Source organism: Diabrotica virgifera, chromosome 4, assembly GCF_917563875.1.
Source record: "Diabrotica virgifera virgifera chromosome 4, PGI_DIABVI_V3a".
In the NCBI taxonomy this organism is placed as follows: Eukaryota; Metazoa; Arthropoda; class Insecta; order Coleoptera; family Chrysomelidae; genus Diabrotica; species Diabrotica virgifera.
Window position 1 is genome coordinate 102,854,413 of NC_065446.1, and position 26,136 is coordinate 102,880,548.

The window sequence follows — 26,136 nt, forward strand, 5'->3', positions numbered from 1 at the left end:
TTACTGCGCCAAAAATCGACAGTCAGGCCTTTTTTTGTGCTTCAATGCCTCGACTATAAACACAAAGACAGTACAAATTACTGCAGATGCAGACGATATAGCTATCATTTGTAGGAACAAGCCAGGACTAATGGAAGCTTTCAAAGAAATTGATCCTGAAGCACGATAAAGGGGGCTTATAATAAACGAAACAAAAGTGAAGTACATGACCGTAAAAAGAACACCTGAGAATGAAAATTATATCACAATAGACAACTATACTATTGAATGTGTGGATGCCTTCACATATCTGGGCACAGAAATCAATCAGAAGAATTCCGTAAGTAGCGAAATTAATGCACGTATTTCCAGCGCAAATCTTACATACTATGCTAATAAAAGATTGATGACATCGAAATTATTAGATAAAACAACAATTGTTGTGTTCATTGTTGAAGGAACTTCTTAGTGAATTAATTTTTTTTAATACTGTATCGATGTTTGCGCTCGGATCTTTGGTGTGTACAATTTGTAAAAGTTGCTCCATAGAGTACTACGCTTTTGTTTATTTCTGTAGTACTTATCTGTCACCTTCCACAAGCATTCCAATTTCTTGCACTTCTCTATAAATTCAATCAACGATTCACGTCCGGATGCCATCTTGGTCAGTAATTCTATTCTGTGTTTGTCTACTCCCTATTCACTACAGGAAATACGGCGTGCTCGACGTCTCAGGGTAGAATGAACGAAAAATGGACGTGGGTTTGGACATTGACGGCAGAGTGGCGCGATGGCATGACGCGGTGTTTCGCCACTCACGAGCAGACGACAGGATGGCTTGGCGGCAAGTAATGGCATGATACGATGGATTACGGAGCGAATGGAAATCCAGATTTTGGCATGACGCCAAAAAAGCAATCATGCTTCAACACTCACGATCAAAATTTGGCTGTATACAGGGTGTCCCGGAAAATAGTGCGTTCCTTTAAGGTATGGATATAATACACAATTTGGAACAAAAAAGTCCTATACAATTTTTTTCTAACGTTAACCGTTTCCAAAAAAAAAGTTAACATTGTTTTCCATATACCTATATTTTAATGTTTGGAAATTTTAATAAACTGGCAACATCGTACGCACTACGGAATAATAACATAATAAGAACTCGTTTGTGATTGTGATTAACAGTATTTAAAATAATCCAACCTAATAGTAGGTAATACGTATGTATTTACTATTTGTTTACTAAAATTATTTTCTTTTGAAATGTATTGAAATACCTATTGCATAATTTTAAACGAATTACACATCTTTTAACTGAACTAGTATTATGTATTTAGTAAGGTTTAAATGGGTTGAATGCTGAGTATTGCTGAGGGCTTTAACTGAATTACATAGTTTTAATAGTTTACAGTGGAACTTAAATACACCAGATAATGTCTCAGTAATTTGTTTACTTGTGAACTGAAATAACTAAGTTGTACTTACTTGAAAATAATTAATATACCGAATAGATGTTTCAAGTAACCTTTCACAAACACCATTCATAGGTAATAACATAATAGGTAATACACTCACTATTCGAAAACATTTTCGGCATTGACACTAAACAGGATTCTTTAAAACAATCTGTTTACTATCTATCTTCTATCTATTTACATGGGACTGTCTATGCTTAAATTTGCGTACCGCACATAGTTGTCAGATTTAAATTTGGATACCAAAATACATTTTAATTTTTTGGTCAAACGGTTGCATTTAGAAAAAAATGTTATAAGAGTTTTTTGTTCTACATGGTGCCTTCTACCTATACCTTTAAGGAACGCACTATTTTCCAGGACACCCTGTATAACGCCATTTGAAGCGATAGCATGACCGTGAATGCCCAGCTTTACACCCGTAGTAACCTATGGTTGTGAAACCTGGGTAATTAAATGACGAAAAGGGATGCGGATGAAGTCCAACTCAGGACATTCGAGAGAAAAATACTAAGAAAAGTACCTATATGGCCCGGTGCAAGAGGAAGACGGCACATGGAGAATCAGGATAAACGAGCTTAATGAATTTAATGAAGGTTACGGTATTGTACGATTTTTGAAAAGTCAAAGACTTTAATGGCTGGGAGACAAGATACGTGTGCAGATACAAGACGATGAAAAGACAACAAAGAAAAGATTACAATGGAAGACGATAGGAAGACGAAAAAAAGAAGGTCCAGAACGAGATGGTTGGATGACGGGGAAGATGACCTAAAAACCATGAACATAAGAGAAGGGCACAAGAGAGATCCGGGTGGAAGGACATAGCCAAACAGACAAAACTCATTCAGTGTTATGATGCCAAAAGAAGAAGAAGTACTCAAAATATGAGTAAAACTAAGAAAATGTAAGTCAGTTAATATACTCAGTGACATTAGAAGTGTTACACCCAGAAGGAATGATTTCTTGAACTTAATTTTTTGGCAGCACAATGACTATATTTAAGGCATGCTATGATAACAATATCCATGTTTTATCTTTTATAGTTTTTGTGAAAATAAAGTTTTATCTTTAAATTTTTTTGTGAAAAGACCAATCTATAAAGACCAGTTAGTACAGATATTTTTAGTTATGATTCCTCAGTCTAATTGTATTCAGTGCAAGAATGTGCCTCGAGTTCGAAGACACCAAAATTACCACCATTTTAGCGATTTTGACAGGGGTAGAATTATTGCCTTAAAGATATGGGTTTGTCGTATCGCGAAATTGGCCGTCGTGTTAATTGTACGGCAATGACAGTTATGCGAGTATGTCGTGTGTGGACAAACGAAGGTAGAGGAACACGAAGAAGACCAACTGGTCAACCGAGGCGTATCACAGGGCGTCAAGATAGGCGCTTTGGACTCCTGGGTCTGCGAGACCGTTTTGCTACTACGAGTCAAATAGCTGACCAATGGTTTGAAGTAGAAGGGAGACTTATTACTAGACGTACCCTATCCCGTAGCATTTGAGCCTTTGGACTGGTTGCATTCCGCCCACCACGAGTGCTACCTTTGACTGCGGACCACTGTCCTCAACGTTAATGCAGCATTCAGCGATGAATCGCGATTTTTTTTAGGTATGCATGATGGTCGTAAGATGATAAGACGCCGCCATACGACGCCTTATCGCCAGACGATAAGTCGACGAGATATCGGGTTTGCTGTTGAGAGGCATCTACACAGGACAGTTGGAGTAATAGTGGAGTCAATGAAGGCTTTCACCTCCGATATCGTTGAACCTTCATCGATTTTTATGAAAATTGGTGAGTACTTAGAGGATACCTGAAGGAACAAAGGTGACATTATGCCAACTTGCGCTTTTACCCTGGGGGTGGATGCCACCCCTTCTCGGGGGTGAAAATTATTTCATTAAAAATAATACCATAAATCGATAAAGGGGCAAATTCTAAGCAAAATTTGTTATATAAAGTTATTAATATAAATCAATACTTTTTGAGTTATTAAAGATCAAAGATTTTATTTTTTCGTAAAAAAATGCATGTTTTAAAGATGTTTTTCACGTGTAACTTAAAAACTATAAGCTTTTACAAAAAAGTTATTATTACCAAAATTAAAGATAATAAAAAGTTGAATACACTTCTCATTTAAGGAACTACACTAATGTTAATTCAAAGTAAGTTATGGGTAATTGAAGGTATATTTTTTTCGATGAGTACGCAAATCTAAGTAGGTATTTAACCTTAAATAACGGGAAAACGATGCATTTTATAAAATATACCTATTAAACACTTGTCAAAGTACTTTGGAATACCTATCAAATGAGCTCCATAAGACGTTAATAGCATCAAAATTAAGCAAGTTATGATGAAAATAAGAGAACCCTTTGGATTTTTTTTGGAAAAAGTTAAAAATAAAACATCGTCATTTCCACATAAATTAAAATTTATAGAAATTCTTAAAACAGTTTCTTTATAATAGCATAAGTAATGATTTCAACAATTTTAACCGGTTTAGAATGCATATTTTTGAAAAAAAGATGTAATTTAAAAAAATCAGAATTTTTCAGATTATCGTAATTTTCATTTTCTTTTAATAATAACTCCAAAAATACTCAATATACGAAAAAAATGATATATAACAAAATTTTAGTTGTTTCCGTATCAAATATTTTATTTGTCTTACTATTTCTGTAGGGTACAAAATAACCGAGATAGAAACGTTTTAAGCTTAAATTTTGCCTGCGAGAATCATGTAACCGGGCAATTTAACCTTTTATTTTTAAAAAAGTAAGCGGTTTAGAAAATTAAATTTAACGTGATTTAAAGGCCTTTAGTTTCAGCTTTCAAATAGTTTTTAGGCGAATCTCATGTCTCAAAATTAACGAAGTTATTAAAAAATAACAATAACATTTTTTGGAAAAATTTTTAAAAGATAAATTTTGAAAAATTTCTGTAGCATAAATTTTAATGCTGTCAACTTGTTCGTGGGCTCATCTGATAGATATTTTTAAATACTTTGACAAATGTTTAATAAGTTTGTGTTATAAAATGCATAATTTTCCCGTTATTTAAGCTTTAATACTTAGATATGGGTAGTCGCCGAGAGAAATATACATTCAATTACCTATAACTCACTTTTAGTTAACACTAAAAGGTTTTTCTAGTAAGGAATTTATTTAATTTTTTATTATCTTCAATTTTGGTAGTAATAACTTTTTTGTAAAAACTTATGTTTTGAATTATTTATAAAAAAATCGGTTAAAAACGTGCATTTTCTCAGGAAAAATTAAAATCTCTAATCTTTAATAACTCAAAAAGTTATAACTAATTTCAATAACTTTATATAACAAATTTTGCTTAGAGTTAGTCCCTCTACCGAATTATGGGGTTATTTTTAATAAAATAATTTTCACCCCCGAGAAGGGGTGGCATCCACCCCCATGGTAAAAGCGCAAGTTGGCACCATGTCACCTTTGTTCCTTGAGATATCCTCTAACCACTCCCCAATTTTCATCCAAATCGATGGAGGTTCAACGAAATCGGAGGTAATAGCTCATATCCATCTTCAGTGACTCCACTATAATGGTTTGGGGGGTTAATGCCTATGGTAGCCGATCACCACTTTTGTTTATTCGAGGCAGTATGACAGATGCGCGTTATGTTGATGACATCTTACAAACCAGTTTGCTGCCTTATCTAGACGGCCGTCGAAACGCCCTTTTTCTGTAAGACAACGCACGTCCCCATATTGCTCGTCAAACTATGGACTTTTTCCAAGAAGCTGGCGTTAATTTTTTGCCGTGGCTACCCCGTTCGCTGGGTTTAAATCCTATCGAACATGTGTGGGATATGATAAGGAGGAGACTGTCCACTTTGCACCATCCTCCACAGACTCTGGCACAGTTAATCCATTAAATTGAAGTTGCTTGGAACGAGGTGCCTCAAGCAGACATCGATCATCTCATTTTGTCAATGCCTAGACGTGTACCGGAGTGTATTCAGCTAGGGGGTCGCCAAACACATTATTAATTCTTTTTTGATTACATGTCAAAAGTCTTGCCAATGTTATCGTTTCATTCTTAATGAAAATGTTGCCAAAAAAATTAAGTTCCAGAAATGATACCTTCTGGGTGTAACACTTCTAATGTCACTGAATATATTTCATACGTTTCACCCTATTGGGATCGTCAGAACGGCCTGTGGCCTGCTCTGAATCAAAACCAAAACCAACTGTCTTAGCATTACTAATTATTGTATGTTATTTGGGAGTAGCAGTTTTGCATATGCTTACTTAGTAAGCAAAATTACATGAAATAATTTACTAATAGACACAGTAGCGACATCTATTTAACACAACGAGAAGTCTAAAGATCTAAAACTTATAATGTTTTTGTGAACATTAGTTTTCTGTCTTTTAATTATTACATGTTTCACCCAACTTCCCTTTCCTTCATAGGGAGAAGAACTGATTGCCCAAAAGAAACTGCGACAAGAAGTGATGCAACTTGAAGATTTCCTGGCACAACTTAGAAAGGAATACGAAATGTTAAGGATAGAATTCGAACAGAACTTAGCGGCTAACGAACAGACCGGTCCTATAAATCGAGAAATGAGGCATTTGATAACGTCTCTGCAAAATAACACTCAACAGTTGAAGGGAGAAGTCCACAGGTTTGTTTATTTTTTATTTTACATTCTTCTATTTGATTATGTCAAGTATTGGTATAGTTGGAAAGACAAAATGGGATAAATTAAGCAACGAGACTATTAGGAGAATGGCCAACCAAAAACCAATAATGAAAGAGACAAATGAACTGGTACAGTCATTGGTTGAGGATGCAACCAGGGGCGGTTTCTCCATTGGTTCACTTGTGCAGTGAACACCCAATAAAAGTTCATTAAAATACAAATCTCATAAATATTAAAATATCATTAATATTTTTTTAATCTCATAGCATCAATAAAATATAACTTTATTTATTAATCATATTTATTTGCTCTTCGCCGCTGGATGCACGTGGCAAGTGCAGATACTTATGCTCTGGTGCAGAATTCAAATTGAACCAGCCAGTACTAACATACCCCTGTAGTTAGAAAGAAAAATCTTAAAATCGGTGAAAAAGCATTTCGCCTATCTAAAACAGTAAGGATTTGTGCAGTGCACCCAGAGACCAGTGGAGCGTTTCGGTTCACAGTTTGGAACTTTCTGTTGTGGGTTCTAGTTAATTACGGTTAAATCTTAAATGCAATATTAATAGTTTTATGATGGAGACTTATTCAGTTGATTTTATAAAAGGAAATGCAAATAGTTTTGAAAATCGACTTCTTATAAAAAAGAATGGTCCACCTCGGCCGGAGATAAACTTGGTACAAGAATTTGCTATAAAAAACAAAAAGTTTAAACGTTGCTTTAAAGTTGAACAATATAAAAAAACTTCGTGGTTGTGCGGGTGTGGTAAACTACATTGTTTGTTTTGTTTTCCATGTTTAGTATTTTCAAAAAATGAAACTATTTCTTCAGAGTGGACAATCACGGGCGTTCGGGATTTATCTCATTTATCGACAAAAATTAAAAAAACACGGACCTTCCCAAATTCTGTCATGTTATTAAAATTAATCTGTACAATTCCAATGACCAGTGTCGAAAGTGAGCGTTGTTTTTCTGCAATGAAAAGAATTAAATCTTTACTTAAAATACAATGCAGCAGAATATATTAAATTATCTTGCTATGTTAAGTATAGAAAAGGAACTGATTTCCACAATTTCAGACTTTAATGCTAGTGTTATCGATGTTTTTGCAAAACACAAAAATCGAAGAATGGATTTTTTTATATAAATAAAGTGATAATAAAGGACTTAGCCGGGTAAGATGATGAAAAGTGCCCCCAACTCGATTCGAATTCCATATAGGTCGCCGTTTAGCATATATAGTGAAACTCACTTTCTGAAATTTTTAGCCCCCTAAAACTTTAAAATGCTTTAAAACTTTTAAAAAATCTGTCCGGAAAAAATTTTTGTTTTAATTTTTGGCGGGAAATTTAAATTTTAGAACGATTTTAAAATTTTAAGTGAGTATAAAAAATAACTAAGACATTCGTTTTTACGAAAAAAAATATATAACGTGTATTTTTGCATAATGTTTCACACTGAATTTTTTCAAATTTTTAAAATTGGTGAAACGCACATTTAAAAATAAAAAACAGCATTTTTTCGGTTTTTTTTTCGTTTTTTGATACAATTTTATACATGTTTTTCAAAAAAGGTAACACCGTAGCGTCAGTAGAATAGGTAAAACACTGAAAAATAATTGGTATTAATAAAAATTTTTTGTAACGCCATCCATTTTCAAGATACAGGGTGTTGAAGAAAACAAAATTTTACACATTTTTTACGATTTTGCCGAAACTACTGGCAACATTGTAATAAAACTTTGCGGGTTTTAAGAGGTAGTTAGTTATTGTTCATGTTTTGACATACGATTAAGAGACGTTTTTTCGGTTGCAATGCTATTCAAATGGGGATTCATTTTTTTCGAATCCTGACAAAACTAATAAGTATTTTTTAAAAATTTAAACGCAGAATGAAAGATTACGTTATTAGCGAGGGCCGAAAGTCCCTGAGAACTTCTATAATGTTTATTTTAATAAGTTACAGGGGTGAAAATCTAAGAGAAAATTTAGTGTTATTTTTAATTTCAGATATCTCATTCAAAATAAACTTTTTATTTATTCTAAGGGACTTTCGGCCCTCGGTAATAATTTAGTCTTTCATTCTGCGTTTAGATTTTTCAAAAATATTTATTGGTTTTTTCAGGATTCGAAAAAAATGAACACAATGCCGTGGTAATATTTTCCAAATCTATCTTTGTCATACAACGCACTTAGTCGAATAGAATATTGTCAGTCAGACACTGACAATCAGTGACAATTTTAAATAATTGTTTGACATGAATCGGGAATATGTTTAGTTGTTGATTAAATGATATTGAAATATAGTGTATTTGATAAATAATTGATTTAAGAGGTGAACTTTATAAAAAGTTATTTATTGTGTATTATTTATGGAAGACAGAAGCAGAGAATACATTAAGATATATTCTGTGATCCAAGTATTTTGTTGTTAAAGATGTTCAAAATTGTAAGCGTTCCATATAGTAACAATATATTATTAAAAAATCACTTTGACACTTTTCCTCTTTTCTCGATTGAGTATTAGTTTTTGTTGTAGGTACACCTGGTTCCAAAAAAAACTGATACGACTCTTGACGCGTATTTTGTAGAAAATTGAGCAGTGTATTTTGAAGGACAAATACTTAATATTTACATACTGTCAATGTCACTGCCAAATCTTAAAATTTGTCAGATAGCTTATTCTGTTCCACGGTTATTAGACTTTATTATTAATCTTTATTATTAATACTTTCTCCGCAACTGAGGGTACCTTAGCAACTGTATTGTTTTTAAACAATAGATGATAAAATAAAAATATTGACAGTTCAAAAATGTGAACATTATCGCATTGTGTGTGGCCTAAGTTTGGGCTGAAAACTGAAATGTATTACATTTTTACAAAATTTTGGAATATGTTTAATTACGTAGAACAATTTTAACAGTTGTTTTCAATACAGATTTCAATCATCTACAAATAGTTTCTAATGTCTTTTGATGTCAAATAATTAGGGAAGCTGGAATTCAACAGTTTAAAATTTTACATTGAGTTAATGCAAAATTGTGACGCATGTTAAAATTCTCAATGTATTTTAATTGTATTCATTTTTTTTTCGAATTCTGAGAAAACTAATAAATATTTTTGAAAAATTTAAACTCAGAATGAAAGACTACATTATTACCGAGGGCTGAAAGTCCCTGAAAACTTCTATAATATTTATTTTAATAAGTTACAGGGCTGAAAATAAAAAAAAGTGTGATATTTAATTTCAAATATTTCATTCAATAGAAACTGCTTGTTTATTCTAAGGGGCTTTCCGCCCTCGGTAATAATGTAATCTTTCATCCTGCGTTTAAATTTTTCTAAAATACTTATTAGTTTTTTCATGAATCAGTTGTTTGTTGTTTGTTTATTTTATTATTTGTCTGTCATAATCAATATAATGTTAGATCAATCAAATACACTGCTCAACATGATCTAATCTTACTAAGAGTCGTATCAGTTTTTTTAGGAACCGGCTGTACATATAAATTATTACAATCACTGAATACATAGCTAGTGAAAAAATTATCACATTTATTAACTGAATTAATAATTTGCAATTATACAAAAAATAACAGTTATCCAAGAACATTCAAAAGACATCTCTTTAAGCTAGTTATGACATTGTCAAGTAGAATGACATTCTAGTAATATGTACATATCCATACAAGTGTGAATTTTACTACACGTAATTTGCCATGTAAAGACAGAAAAGGTAGGGATAGCCGTAAAATATTTGCGAATTATGTACCCATAGCCTTAAGGATTTGATATTCATCATTGGCGCGCTTAGGGGTAATGGTCTGAACTTTTCAAAGAAAAAAGATAGTACGCCACTGACATATTTCAAATTATGGTATGTTTAACAGTAAATGGTTGAGTTCAATTAGTTACCACTATAAACATCCTGGATTAACCGATAATAGTATAAAAGGCCCGGTTTCAGGTAAAATTTATTTCAGGCTCTATTATGGGAGTACCGTCTAATTAGTGTTAATTGCAAAAGACCAACTCTGTCTACCTCGGTGGCTTATCGCTCCGGTATAACAATCATTTTTGAATTCCCCGTTCAATTTGCGATAAAAAAACTATCTTCTCATTTTTTCATACGACGCGCCGTTTTACTGCAAAAAATAAAATATCTTAACGCTTCCAAAGTATTCGAATTAGTTTTTATAATGGATGTACGAGTTTACATCTGTATGTAGATGTAGAAACTACTAGAACTTCGAATACTTTGTAAGGGTAAGATGTTTTATTTTTTGAATAAAAATGGGTCGTCGTATGACAAAAAATAGGAAGATATATTTTTTGTCACAAATTGAACGAGGAATTAAAAAATGATTGTTAATTTGAAATATGTCAGGGGCGTACTATCTTTTTTCTTTAAAAAGTTCAGACCATTACCCCTGTGCGCCCCAATGATAAATATAAAATTCTTAATTGTATGTCAAAAAATGCACAACAACTACCTCTTAAAACTCGCCAAATTTTATTACAATGTTGCCAGTAGTTTCGGCAAAATCGTAAAAAATGTGTAAAATTTTGTTTTCTTCAACGCCCTGTATCTTGAAAATGGATGGCATTACAAAACATTTTTATTAAGCAAACCCCAATTATTTTTCAGTTTTTTACCTATTCTAGTGACGGTGTTACCTTTTTTGAAAAATATGTATAAAATTATATCAAAAAAACGACAAAAAAAAACCGAAAAAATGCTGTTTTTTATTTTTAAAGGTGCGTTTCACCAATTTTAAAAATTTTAAAAAATTTAGGGTGAAACATTATGCAAAAATACACGTTATATATTTTTTTCGTGAAAACGAATATCTTAGTTATTTTTTTATACTCATTTAAAATTTTAAAATCGTTCTAAAATTTAAATTTCCCGCCAAAAATTAAAAAAAAAAATTTTCAAACAGAACTTTTTAAAGCTTACAACTTTTTATTTAAAGTTTTTCGCTAGTTCTCGATGCGGCTGAGATACAAAATAAAAACAAAAACCCTAATTAGGCTCTAGGTGGGTCACATGACCGCTTAGGGGGCTAGAAATTTCAGAAAGTGAGTTTCACTATATATGCTAAACGGCGACCTATATGACATTCGAATCGAGTTGGGGGCACTTTTCATCATCTTACCCGGCTAGGCCCTTTTACACAAAAATCCCAGACTTATTTATATTATTTTTAAAGTTTAAATTGTATTTCTAATTCGCTTTGATTTAATGTATTTAACGATTTTGGACCTTTTGAATACCACAACTTGGTTTTTAAATTTTTCTATATGTATTTTTAATAATTAATGACAACATGGATTAGGACTAATGGGGAAACCATGCAGAAAAAAAGGCGCCTTGCATTTTACCTCAATGGTCGTGTGGAAATGAACGCATTATTTAATCCAAATTAGTTACAGATTTTATGTATAAAGTCCTTTTCAGTGCGTCACAAATGATAGAAAAAAAGGTAAGTCCGTGATAATAGACATTTATTCTAACATGACATTTTAGTTAAATCTGACAGTTGTCACATTTTATTTGCAATTTGGCATAAAAACAAATCAATTGTGTTTATTGCATTTATAAAATGGTATTTTCTTTAATTTGTATAGTCTTATAAATTGTACAGATTATATTCGTAGATATATTATATAATTAGTAAATATTTTTTTCGATTATAGCGCCATCTATCGACAACTAGAATAAATGTTATAAAATGTCTCTAATCATAGACGTGCCTTTTTTTCTGTCACATACAATTTAATGCGTTAGAAAGAAATCGAAAAACTGTGATGCACTGAAAGCTGCTCATGAGAAAAAGAATACCTACCATACATAAATAACAAAAAAGATTAGTATTCCACAACATTCAAGCAGGCTAAGGACTCACTATTGATAATTTTTCACGAACGCCTATGCAATAAGTAAATATATAATTTGGTGAGAAGTAGGAAAGTATAATAGTTTCACTAATCCGCTGGGTATAAGCTGTTTTGAATAGCACCCAGAGTAATAGTTTTAATGATATTTTTATGAAATTAGAAAATATGATTTTGATAAATTTTAATTGCAATTTGCGCCGTAATTAATCATAATTAAGAGTTGGCGCAATGATACGAAATGCCCGTTAAATTGAGACGAATCTATTCATGTAAGTTTTATTGAATTTGAGTGACATTATAATATTCCATAAGATGTGTGCGGTGTCATTTAGACAAAAAAGGGCGAGGCCCCAAAAATTTTTCGCATGTGCCGCAATCGCCCGCTGCTTTTATTCACCGTTTCTATAATTACATTCCTTAATTGAACACCCATTTTAAATTACCACGAGCCGCCACTGGATGCAACCCAACAGAATTACAAGAAAAATCCACGAAGCAAAGAACATCGTAAAAAGAAAAAGAGGCAGACCAATAAAAAAATGAATACAGCAAGTAGTAGAGGCGGGAAAATCTAAACAAAAAACACTCGAGGAATTGAAAATAATGGCAAGAACTAATGGCAGAATAGAAAAGAATGGAAGAAATGGATGAATGGAAATTAAAATAACTAGCCCAAATTCGACACCCTAATAGGGTAAAAGGAAGGGGAGAAAGAAAGAAGACAATAAACAAAAGTGTAACATTTATAACGGTACAAGTGATAATGTGGAGATGTTATTACTGAGTACCAGATCGTCAAATAATTTTTGGGACACAGTATAATATACTTACTGTTAACAATTCTTTCACTCAGTATAAGAAAACCGGATTAAATTAAATAAAGGTGATAAAAGGTAGTTTACAGTTCTTTAGGACAAAAAACTAGACCTAATGTTTCTATAGGCAACTTTTATAACGCGTTTTTTGTCAAAAGAAACATATTAATAAGAGTTGTGTTACAATTTGTTGTGTATATTGTATTATTTAGTTATTGTGTATATTGTGTTATTTAGTTGTTGTGAATTTTCTACAAATCTAGTTTTGGTGATATCGTTTTAATTTAGTTTTGTTGGTGTCATGTTCCGGATTGTTCCAGTATCTAGGAGTGTGGGCGAATTGTGAATTTTGATTGACATTTCTATTCGTCATAATTTTTCAGTAGTATATTCGATGTGACTCATGTTCTGGTCAAATGTTATACTACTACCTCCTAATCAAATGATTTATTCAAACTAGAAAAAAATGAGGTCAGGTTTTAAAAAATTAGTTTGTTTTGTTCATAGAAAAAATTTCACTTTGTATACGGTTTTTAAAAAGTCTAATAATAATAAATTGTACCAATTAGACAAATAGACAATTAAAATGGCATATTTTTTATTTACAGGATTACTTAATTTTTCATTAAAAAATTTTGATTATAATCCATAAGGAAAAATTAATCATCTCAGTTTAGAACTAAGAGAAAGAATGGTCAAGTGCTATGTTTGGTCCGTACTTTTGTATAGTGCAGAAGTGTGGACGCTAAAAGTATCGATCATGAACAGAATTGAAGCATTGGAAATGTGGATTCATAGACGGATGCTGAAGATACCCTGGACATCAAGAAAAACTAATGAAGAAGTACTAAGGAAGGTCAACAAAGATAGAGAACTGCTAAAGACTGTTAAACATCGAAAAATGTCTTATCTGGGACATATAGTGAGGGGAAGAAAAGAAGTAGGAAGAAAACAAGTTTCTTGGTTAAAAAACATTCGTGAATGGACTCAGATATCAAATGCAGGCCAATTATTCCATATTGCGGAAGATCGAGAAGCCTTCGCAATGGTGATCGCCAACGTCGGATAATTCTGATATGGCACGTGAAGAAGAGAAGGAAAAATTTCCTGTAGCTGGCTGCAGGCCCGCGCCGTCCATAAGGGCGAAGGGGGGCGGAGCCCCCCGGCGCCGTATTCAAAAGGCGCCAGTAGGAGCCGAAAAAATTTTTTTGACAATACCGAAATTATCAGAAATATTAGTTATATTTTATTATCTTGTAAAATTTAAAACTTACCAATCGTAGGTAGGTATAAAAATGGCAGTTAGTATTACTTTGATCCCATAATTGTACGAACCCTTATTTCTCTTATTAAACTGAACCATATTTGTCCCCTGATGGTGTAATCGTTGTTTTTTGTAAATATTTATAGTATTCATAATAATTTATCGGTAGGTATGTTACTTTCCTAAGCACATGACAAATATGTAAAAAAACTATGTAAACCCAATAACCACTCAGTTATTGCTCTTTAAAGGGGTGGTTATTTTTGAAGAACCTCGAAATGGAGAACCATCAATCTCAAATAATTCGAATGTAGTGAAATTTTTTATAAATTGTGAGTTTTTTATACAATGTAAAAAAAGGTTATAAAACGTGAGTTTTTTCAAGGAAAAATGCAGTTTCAATCGCTAATATACTTGGAAAATATCAACTTTGCAAAAAAAATTGTAGAACAAAATTTACTCAAAATTGGTCAATCTAACGACTTCCATAGTTATTTTGATTGAAAAATTTTCATTTCCTAGATGGGGTTGTTTTCACCCCCAGGGCAAAAGCCCGGTTCGGCATAGGGTAGATTTTGAAGAAGGGGGTCAACCGAGCTTAAATGCAATTTTTTATTAAAATCGGTGTTAATTCTCAAAATTCCACGGTTTTACATTTTTTTACCGATGATGACTGCTCTATTAACCAATAGAAAAACAAAAAACCAAAATATTCATAAAAGCAAAACGTACATTTTTTACTCTTTGAGATTTTTGGTATCACTAGATAATAATTTTTAAGTTTTTAAAAAAAATGTCATTTTTTCCAAATTAAAAAAAAATTACTTTAAAGCCATTTTTTTTTAAAACAAGCACTTTGAATCGATGAAACTTATATATAAACAATATATAACTAAAGTAACTGGTGAAGCGGTAACAATTAATTTCATTTGATATGCTAATTAAGAGGTGATTTTTAGGATTTTTGTTTACCAAAAAAAAAGGACCATCATTATTTTAGCGTAACTTGTTTACTTTTGATACTAGAAACTTTTTTAAACAACAAAAAAAGAGTGTGTGTATCTTCTACGCACGTAAGAAGTTATACTTCTATTATTATGATTTCGGCGAAATAAATATATTTTAAACAGTTTAATTGTATTTTTATTTAAATATTAAACTAATTTTAATATTTAAAATAATACCAAAAATTAAAAATAACGTTAATATGTCATTCTTTATGAACTGTAGCCTCCCCGCAATTACTTTTCCCTTGATCAATCGTAGAAAACCTAAAAACCCTCAGATTTTCTATACAATTTTTAATTTTCTTTTCATCATATTTTAATACTATCCCAACGAAAACAAATCCAAAGATACAAAAGTTAAATAAATATATTTACTAAAAACACCAATATATTTTTTTTCAAACTTTATCTGCATTGATACATACGTAACTTGGAAGATTTAGCAACTAAAACACTTTAAAAAAGTTGTAATGAGTTTACCCCGAAAAGTGCATTTTTTGTTTATTTCTCGTTGAAATAGGCATTTGATTTGGAATTTGACGAATAAGAACCTAGTTTTCATTAGCTAAAATTCTGCTTCATCTGGGTCTACTCACTTCATGCATACACCATTTTTTTCACTTTTTTATAAGCTATATTTTTCCTAAGAATGTTTTTTCGATAAAATATTTTTTGAGTTATTTGCGAAAAACGTGTTTTTTTTTTTTGTTGAAAAATGGACATATTCACTCGCAAATAATCGAAAAGTGTTGACTTAGTGAAAAAACTCTATAGAACAAAAGTGGCTTAGAATTAGTCATTTTATCCATTTCCGGACTTATTTTGAACATATAGTTTTTCAACCCCGAGAAGGGGTAAAACTCATCCTCTGAGCAAAAGCACACATCGGCACAATATCACTGTTTTTCTTTGACATGTTAGCTACGCTCATGCCAAGTTTTATTTCAATCCAAGCTGTGCTTTAAAATCCGAAGCAAAAACCGTGAGTAAATGGACTTATTCACTAAGTTGCAAAAAATTACTTACAAGGGAAGGAGGAAAGGGGCGCCTAAAATTACTTGCCCCGGGGCGCTTGAAAGCCTTGGCGCGGCCCTGGCTGGCTGTATACCATTAATTACAAACATTGAAGAAAAAGATCTTCTGTGTAAGAGGTATATTTATTTGAAAACCCCAATAAAGGGCCACATTAAAAAACAGAACGTTTTCGCTCTAAGGAGAGTATCATCAGTGTTCTAAGCAAGCTCTACATGCTAAGCCACCAAAAATACATGGGTTAAAACCATTAAAATGCCGACTAAAAGCCTTACATTGGCGTGTTATACAGTGATGAGCGCGCTAATAACCGGCAAAATAGCACAAAAGATGGAAAACATATTAAGTTGTGAGATAAAAAGAAATGAAACTGGTCCAGCTGGTAAATTTAGCTACATTAACCTATAAATTTACAATATATTGATTGTTTCCCACCTTTAGAGGTATCGCACGAGTTTGGCAACTACCACTGTCACAGTGACAATTTTAGTTGACATACTCCTCTGATACGTGTAAAGGTGGGAAACAATCAATATAATGTAAATATAAAGGTTAATATCGCTAAATTTCCCAGCTCGACTAGTTTCATCTCTTTTTATCTCACAACTTAATACGTTTTCCATCTTTTGTGCTATTTTGCCGGCTATTAGCGCGCTCATCACTGTATATTAAACCCTGGCGATGGGTGAAATTTAAAAAAAGATATACCTCAAAGCGTCATATGACTATACCATGAGCATGTGGGTGGTTGAGTTGATTTCTGTCTTCACAAAGAGAAAGGTGAAAGCCAATTGAATGAATTATATGTAGATTTAAAAAATGATTTTTGCAAGAATTAAATTTTTCCCTCAAAACTTAAATTTTAATAATTGTGTGGGGAAAATATGCCATTTTATTTGCTTAGATATTATTAGATTTAAATTCTTATTAGGACTTTTAAAAATCGTATACAGGGTGACATTTTCTCTGTGATCAAAACGAACTAATTGTTCGGACTAACGAACTAACCGGACTTTTTAAAAGTAACTATTTTTTTCTATTTTGAATAAATCCGTTGATTAGGTGGTAGTATTGTAACGCTTGACCAAAACATGAGCCACATTAAACTTATTGTTCAAAATTTATGACGAATAGAAATTTTAGTCAAAATTTACAACTCACCCTGTATATTATTAAACAATGAGATAATACACTATTTAATGGTCATATTATATGTTTTTCCCATTGGGACCTTCATACGGGGTAGGAGTATGTACAGTTCCCCATTACTCATTCTGTAATAAGATTATCTTCCTTTCTGACTTCAAGTTGATTTTTCAATACGTCTGTTGTTTCTTCCTTATATTTAATCTCACATATTATTAAAATATCTAACAAAATACAGATAAAAATCATTACCAGATTTCTTCAAATTATTGTAGGTACTTTATAAAGTTGTCAAATTCAACAACTTATGTTCATTCCAACATCGAGGAGACTCTTTAACCTCATAATATTGTTTTTATCGGTTTATATGTTTTTACTCGGTTCTATTACTATTTCTTATGTTATTTCCAAACCATCTGGTAAATCTGACTTCAGAATACCATTTAAAATGATATCAACATTCTGATTATTTCATATTATTCTTCTTGAAAGCCTCTTTCTAATAGTCGAAGTTTTTTCTACTATTTTCTTTTATTTGAAAAATCTCTTTGCGTGTCTTGTCTTTTGGGATTTGGCAACTCTGCAGTCACCCATGTTCCAGGATCCTTATGTTTTATGTTTTTTCAGGTCAGTTTCTATAGCTTTGTGCTCTTGTATACTTTCTTCAATTACTTTCCTACACCCAGGCCGATCTAGCAAATAATATGACATGCATAGATCATATTCATCGAATTTTCTTACGTGCGTGACTTGTCTCATTTTTCTTCTATGTTCACTCGTTCTCTTTTCTTCTATGTCATCTTAATCGTATGTTTATCGTATTGGGTTTTTTGTTTTCTGTATGTTCTTTTCTTATCGAGCTAAGCTGCTTAAAATGAATATCAGATATTCCTTCTAGCTTTTAATGAATTATTTTGAAAGCATTTTTATTGTTCTATAATCTCAGATTTCACAAAACGATAAACAGAGCATAATACAGGGAGTCTCAAATGTATATTGTCTTTTGGTTACAATACTTTCACGACAGCAAAACTATTGTTAGTATTTTTGTAGCTTGAATAAAATCTTTTACGTATAGATATAAGAGGAAATACAAAGAAGCTAATGCTGAACTACCCAAATTACGGAAAGAAATAGACGATCTTCAGCAGAAACTAAGCCAAGTTCAGGGCGCCAATCAGGATAGTAAAGATGGAATCAAAAAAGAGGAGATTAAAGAAGAAGACATGTCAAGCAGTGAATGTTCTCAAATCAAAGAAGAGCCTAATCTTACTGTCAAAAAAGAAGAGGAAGATACAGAGGTAAGCTTGATTATTATTTGTTGAATAGATCTATGACGTAGTGGAAATCATATTGTCTCATCGTATGAGGTTACCAGAAAACAAAAACGAACATTCTTTACCATTTCTTACTGTAGATAAGAGGAAGACTTGGACTTTTTTGATGAACATCTTTGAATGAATTTCTGTTGGCGATAAAACTTCCAAAACAAGTATGCAATTTGTTTATAAAAGTGTTTAGTCTTAGTCTCCCATATTTATTCACTAAACTATTCGCTGATCGCTGTACTACTGTACCAACCAGTAAAGCAAGGCTGCTGCACAGCAATTACATTCTTCAAAATATATGAATCTCCGAATGATTTCAATTTACAACCGATATCTTGGTTTTTTCGGTGTTAAGCCGAGTTTTTGTTGGTCTCTATAATATACAGTAATAAATATATCTGTTAGAGCAAACAAAGCCTCTCTAGTTCTCAATACTTCTCAGCTCTTACTCTTACAGATTCGATTATGTAGAGTAGAATCTTTAGAAACAAATTTAATTTTTAATTTTCCTCATCAAACTTACAACATAAATAAGGAAAGGCATAGGACAGGGTTATATTCTTTCCCCACTACTGTTCAAATATTTATGTTGAAAATATATTTCAGCTTGCATAACAGAAGGAAAAAGGCATCAAAGGTACAGGTATTGGATTTTGACAATAGCTATGAGTCATGCCGATTTAGTACACAAGTTTACGTGAAATCTTCAAGGGCATAGCTCTTGTCAAAATCCATTACCTATAATGGTATTTCTTTTAATAACCTAAGATATGCTGACAACGCGATCATAATAGCGAAAAATGTAGAGGAGCAGCAAGATTTAGTGAATACTTATACTTTATAGAGTTGGAGAGGAGTACAGATTTAACATCAACATAACGAAAACCAAATACAGTGGAACCTCGATAACACGGATTAATCGGGACCGCGGCCGATCCGGGTTATCGAAAATCCGGGTTAGCCGGAGAATATGGTAAAAATTAATAAAATATGTTATACTTACAGATAAACTTCGTTATAATTGAAATAACATGAAATATATATGCACAGTACACATCTAAATTGCGTATAGTTGTATAGAGTATAGAATATTGTTCATTTCTTCACTTTTAAACCACGTTCGCGTTCCGCACAAAACCACACAAACAAAGGGTCGTCGAGAGTCTCAGCTTTAGCTCTATTAGCTTTGCACCGATTGTCCAAACTGTCTTTTGTTATCATTTTGAAACAGAATTCTTCGATTTTAGTTCTATTTTTCTTCCAATCCGATACTGTAGATGTACGAACACCAGATGATGCTTCTAGTTACTTTTCCATTGTCACTACAATATTTTTACGTTTTGTTGCCATTACGTAGACAAAAAAACACGCAATCACAAACTTATCTGAAGCACGATTACATAACGGAAGCGAACAATACGACTGTATTTACTACACACAATACGGTCACAGATGTTATGTTATTTAAGAACAGACTAAGACCTTTGTTTAAAAACGAATTTTTTAAATAGTCTTCTAGTCTTTTTTTAAACAATGCTAAGGCAGTTTAAAATAAATAGGTGTACAAAAAAGGAATACAGGTGCCCATTGTTTCTTGTTTCCGATAATCCGCTCTGCCGCCGTGTGCCATGAGTCATTTTTACTATCGTATAGTTAAAATTACACAAATACCCATTATCTCTGAAATATTATAATACATACATTTTTATTGTTGAAATGTTTGTATTTGAAATCGGTTCGGGTTAGCCGGACTTCCGGGTTATCGGGGGCCGACTTAACGGAGTTCCACTGTATATGATAATCAGCAGCCAATCCCATATGGAAGCTCAGTTGATTATAAGTAATAGAGCTATTGGGCGTGTTAAAAAAATTAACCGCCTAGGACTACATTAAACAACAAGTGGGACTGTAACCTGGAAATGAAAAAAAGTGTAGTGATGGCTTTCGTTAAATTTGATAATACAGTAGAACCCTGATTATCCATGTGCGGATTATTCGGGCTGCGGATTATCCGTGCTATGATTTTCTATTAATCAAATTGCATTTTTGAGGTTTTATCAAAATAACTTCACCGTAAATCACTCGACGGAAACTCTATACGCCGAGAGGGAGACTGTACAGGGAGTAGGTACATTGTATGTATATACGTACATAATGTATTATATATAAGAAATAAATGTTCGGATTATTCGTGCTTTTCAATTATCCGTGCCATGTCCGGTCCCGAGGAGCACGGATAATCGAGGTTCTACTGTACTTCCTTCGTCGTGAAGTTCCTTTAACCCTCAGAATCCGGGTCTTGAAATTATACATATGGCCCATCCTGATGTACAGAAGTGAGACCTGGTCACTTAAAGTGAGATCTCTGAATCGTGTGGAGGATTTCGAAATGTGATTTCTCATAAGGCTACTTAGAATGCCATAGGTGGATCATGCAACAAATAATGAGGTCCAAAGAAGAGCTAATGTCCAAAAAAGATTGATATATAGGTTACTACCAAAAATGAGCTACTTTGGTCTCATACTAAGAAATGAAAAATATGAGTTGATGCGATTAGTTATACAAGAGAAAGTGGAAGGAAAAAGAGGACAGGGGAGATGACTCACGTCTTGGTTCAAAAATTTAAGGAATTGGAGTGGAAAAACAACAGTAGAACTCTTCAGAACCGCTGGAGCTGTAGACAGAGTAAAATGGGCCATAATGATCGCCAATGTTCTTAGACTTGATCAGAAAATGGTAAATATGAAAATGGAGTTGGAATGATCACACATAAAGGTATAGCCAAACATGTCAACAACTCCATACCAGTGAACGATAGAATCCTCCTGTTACAAATAAATACGTCACCGGTGAATACAAACATCATACAAGCCTATGCACCCACAGCAGACCATAGTGATGAAGAAATATCAGAATTCTACAAACAAATAAGCAACCTTTTAAGAGATATACCGAGACACGAACTCCTTATAGTCATGGGAGATTTCAATGCGAAAATAGGTAACGGAAAAGAAGGGCAACATATTGGTCCACATGGATTAGGAGAGAGAAATCAACGCGGAGAAACAATGAGTATCTTTGCAGCTGAGCGTGACTTAATCGTGCTAAACACATTTTACAAACTACCACCTAGACGCCTGTATACGTGGAAATCACCTCGAGACAACAGAGAAGACGTTATTATAAGAAATCAAATAGACTATGATTGTTAACAAAAGATATCGAAATAGTTTCAACAGTGTTAAAACCTACCCAGGCGCTGATATCAATCTGTCCACAATCCTTTAGTGGGCGTGTATAGAACCAAGTTAAAGAAAATACGCGGAAAAACTGTAAAAAAACATGACATGAGAAAACTGAAATGTAGCGAAGTAAAAGAAATAGTCAGCAAAACATTAAATAGAAAATTCAAAGAAATCGATAATACAACGGAAAGCACAGAAGATAAGATAGAATCCCTTAATAAAACGATAGACGACATTAAAGATAATTTTATGAAGAACGAAGAAGGTAAGAATAAGACATGGATGACGACAGAGATTCTGCAACTAATGGCAGAAAGAAGGAAAAACAAGAACGATAACTCCATATATAAAACATTACAGCGAGAGATACAGAGAAAGGTCAGAGAAGCCAAACAGAAAGAACTGGAGAAAAAATGCCAAGAAATCGAAATTCTGCAAAGTAAATACGCGACTTCAACGTGCATAAGAAGGTAAGAGAAATTACAGGCAAATGTAAAAACAGAAGAATAAGTAAACTTGTTAATGACAATGGAGAGATAATCGTGGACAAAGAGAGTATCAATAATACCTGCAAAAATTACATACGAAATTTATTTTTTGATGAGAGGGAGAACCAGTCCCCAATACCTACGGAAACCGGACCACCTATACTAGTGGCAGAAATAAGAGCAGCCATAATATCACTAAAAGAAGGTAGAGCTCCAAGCTATGCGAAGAGAGAATACAAGACACAAAGTTTGGATTCATGAAAGGCGTAGGTACAAGAGATGCACTGTTTAGTTTACAGGTTTTATTTCAAAGATGCAGAGATATGACTTGCGATATTTACACCTGCTTTGTGGACTACCAAAAAGCATTTGATACAGTTCAACACCGAAAAAGATGAATGTTCTAACAAAAGCTCAAATGGATGATAAAGACCGACGTATAATACAAAATTTATACTGGAACCAATCAGCCACAATAAGAACGAATCTTGGAGGTGAACCAACGGAAGCGATCCATATTCTACGAGGCGTTAGACAAGGTTGTATACATTCACCTATATTATTTAACCTATATTCAGAGAAAATATTTAGTGAAGCCTTGGAAAATTGCGAACATGGAATACTTCTAAATGGAGATCGCCTAAACAACATCCGCTATGCAGACGACACCGTTATTTTTGCAGACAGTTTGAACAGTTTACAGCAACTAATAAACAAAGTAAATGAAGTCAGTGAAAGATTTGGACTTCAAGTAAATATATCAAAAACTAAATTTATGATCATCAGCAAAAATAAAATTAGAGACGCCCAACTACTTATCAATAATACACCAGTGGACCGAGTAAAACAGTATAACTATCTTGGAACAATAATAAACGAACAATGGAATCACTCACAAGAAATAAAATGGAGAATAGAGAAGGCTAGGAGTGCATTCAATAACATGGCCAAACTCTTTAAAAGCCACAACCTTGATCTGGAGATAAAAATAAGGCTCCTACGATGTTATAATATCTTCTCAATATTGTATTACGGAGTTGAATCCTGGACACTCACTGAAGCAATGGAGAAAAAACTTGAAGCCTTCGAGATGTGGCTATACAGGCGAATCCTAAGGATATCATGGACGGACAAGATAACCAACGAGACCGTATTACGAAGAGTGGGTAAAGAAAGAGAGGTGATGTATACCATTAAAAGGAGAAAGTTGGAATATCTCGGACACATAATGAGAAACGGCACTAAATACAGATTACTGAAGGTAATCCTTCAAGGTAAAGTATTCGGAAAGCGAGGATATGGGAGAAGAAGAATATCATGGTTAAAGAACTTGAGGAGATGGTTCTCCACAACAACTAATCTATTTAAAGCATCAGTTAATAAAATAATTATAGCCAGAATGATCGCCAATATTCGAAACGAATAGGCACTAAAAGAAGAAGAATGTCCTTAAAAGATGAGGCACAAAAAGAAGATGATCCTTCTTGTATCAATAAAGATTTATTATTAATAAAGTATTATTGTCTTGATTTACTATTTCGAATAAGATGGGGATTGACTATTTCCTGTGATTGCCTTAACTTTTTTGTTGGATTTCATGGATGCAGTAATTTTTAAGTTCAAAAGAAAATTTATCATACGGTTTACCAAAAATACTACCCGATTATATATACATATATTTTTTTGTATAATTTCTGTAGCAAGCTGAAGATGCGGAAGGAAACAAAGACCAAAATCCCGGTGCTAGCGATTCCCCTGGGGTTAAAAAAGAGGGTGTTCCTAAACAGGAGAAAAATACAGTGAAGAAAGAAGTAGTTCCTAAAACTGAGAAAGATCACAGAGAAGCCATGAAAGCGAAAGAAGCTAAAATTGCTGAGAATGAATTGGTCAGGGACTTAAAGAATCAACTTAAGTAAGTACTTCTGTAGAATATTTTAGTATGCATTTATGTTAAAATTGTAGATTTTTGAAGAAAGATTTTTGTGTAACAGAATATGTAGAAAAAAATCTACATATTCTGTCCAATAAGATATTTTGCTGTAATATTCTTCTTCTTGAGGTGCTGTCTCCTTTAGTGGAGGTTAGCGACTACACTGGCAAATCTGTCTGTGTTCAATGTGGCTCTAAACAAAAATATTGAATCAAGGCCGGCCCAGTCTTCAACCTTCCCCTAGATGACCAGTGGCACGAAGCGGTACTATTCGTTTCTCATTATGTGTCCTAGGTAGCTAACTTTTCTAACTTTGATGATCTGTAGCAGCTGCCTATCTGTACCTATTCTAATCAGAACATTTTCGTTGGTGGTGTGCATGGTTCATTCACAAGTATTTTCAAGATTCTTCTATAAAACCAGAGTTCAAAGGCTTCTAACTTATGCATCAGCAGTATAGCTCCAGGCCCCCGTTCCATACAAAAGTATTGATCATACATAGCAATGCAGAAAACGACATCTAAAGCAGATAGTAATGCTACTTTACAAAATAAGCTTATCTTTTTGATAAAGCATTGCCGGGCTATCTCTATTCCCGCTCTTATTTTTTTGTTTATAATAGTTGTTATATAAAGTCGATTGTTGAACCAGCAGCCGAGATATTTGCATTGGTTTACGTATTCAAGCTGTGGGTGGTTCACAAAACATATTGGAAGGCGTAAAGTTTTATTTTTTTGATATTTTCATAATGGTCCGAATCAGTCATTAAAACAGTGCCATCTGTATAGCAGATATTACATATTTACTAAATTTACTAAGGAAGTAAAACTTTTCTTGTAGGTAGATGGTATATAAATTTATTAAATTTTTTTCTAAAAAATCCAAGTTGGATTAAAGTGGGTACATCACTAGTATAAAACAAACGTTTTCGGACTAATCAGTCCATCATCAGGTTGAAACTTCTGATCCAAAGTAGTTGGAACTAGCTACATAGTTAGGTCGAATGACCTTAACATTACAAAAATTAAGCTATTTCGGCTACAACAATGTCGACAATAAGTCGATGTTAAAAGAATACAATTAGACTATAATGGAGTCTTCATCTTGGCTTCAAACTGACAGACCTACAAAAATTAAGCCATTTCGGCTACAACAATGTCGACAATAAGTCGATGTTAAAAGAATACAATTAGACTATAATGGAGTCTTCATCTTGGCTTCAAACTGACAGCCTGTCTTCATCTTGGCTTCAGACTGACAGGTCTGTCAGTTTGAAGCCAAGCTGAAGGCTCCATTTTAGTCTAATTGTATTCTTTTAACATCGACTTATTGTCAACATTGTTGTAGCCGAAATGGCTTAATTTTTTTAAAGTCATTCGACCTAACTATGTAGCTAGTTCCAACTACTTTGGATCTGAAGTTTCAACCTGATGATGGACTGATTAGTCCGAAAACGGTTGTTTTGTACTAGTGATGTACCCACTTTAATCCAACTTGGATCTTTTTAGAAAAAAATTTAATAAATTTATATACCATCTACCTACAAGAGAAGTTTTACTTCCTTAGTAAATTTTTTATTATGGTATACAGCCAATGAGAGGATTTTTTTCCTTTTTATTATATTATTTATTCTTTGTCCGTTTACCCTGATACCTTTTGAAAAGTGCGATAAAGCGTTCGCAAATATTACCTTCGAGTAGAACTTAAACAGTATCGGTGATAGCACACAACACTATCTGACACCTTGTTGTATTTCAATTGGCCTTGACGTGTTACCATTGGTCTTTATGATTGCTGTCTGATTCCAATAAATAGCTTCTATAATTTGAGA

At 33.0% G+C, this 26,136-nt stretch overlaps 1 protein-coding gene across 2 annotated transcripts in view; it reads left to right on the forward strand.

Moving 5' to 3' along the window:
* Window positions 1–26,136, forward strand: part of LOC114326703 (E3 ubiquitin-protein ligase Bre1) — a 62,136-nt gene that overhangs the window by 16,066 nt on the left and 19,934 nt on the right. For both annotated transcript variants that reach the window (XM_028275122.2, XM_028275123.2), the window contains exons 7-9: window positions 5,915–6,129; window positions 18,392–18,614; window positions 24,076–24,287. In XM_028275122.2, coding sequence (XP_028130923.1) covers window positions 5,915–6,129; window positions 18,392–18,614; window positions 24,076–24,287 — 650 coding nt within the window. The remainder of the gene's footprint in view (window positions 1–5,914; window positions 6,130–18,391; window positions 18,615–24,075; window positions 24,288–26,136) is intronic.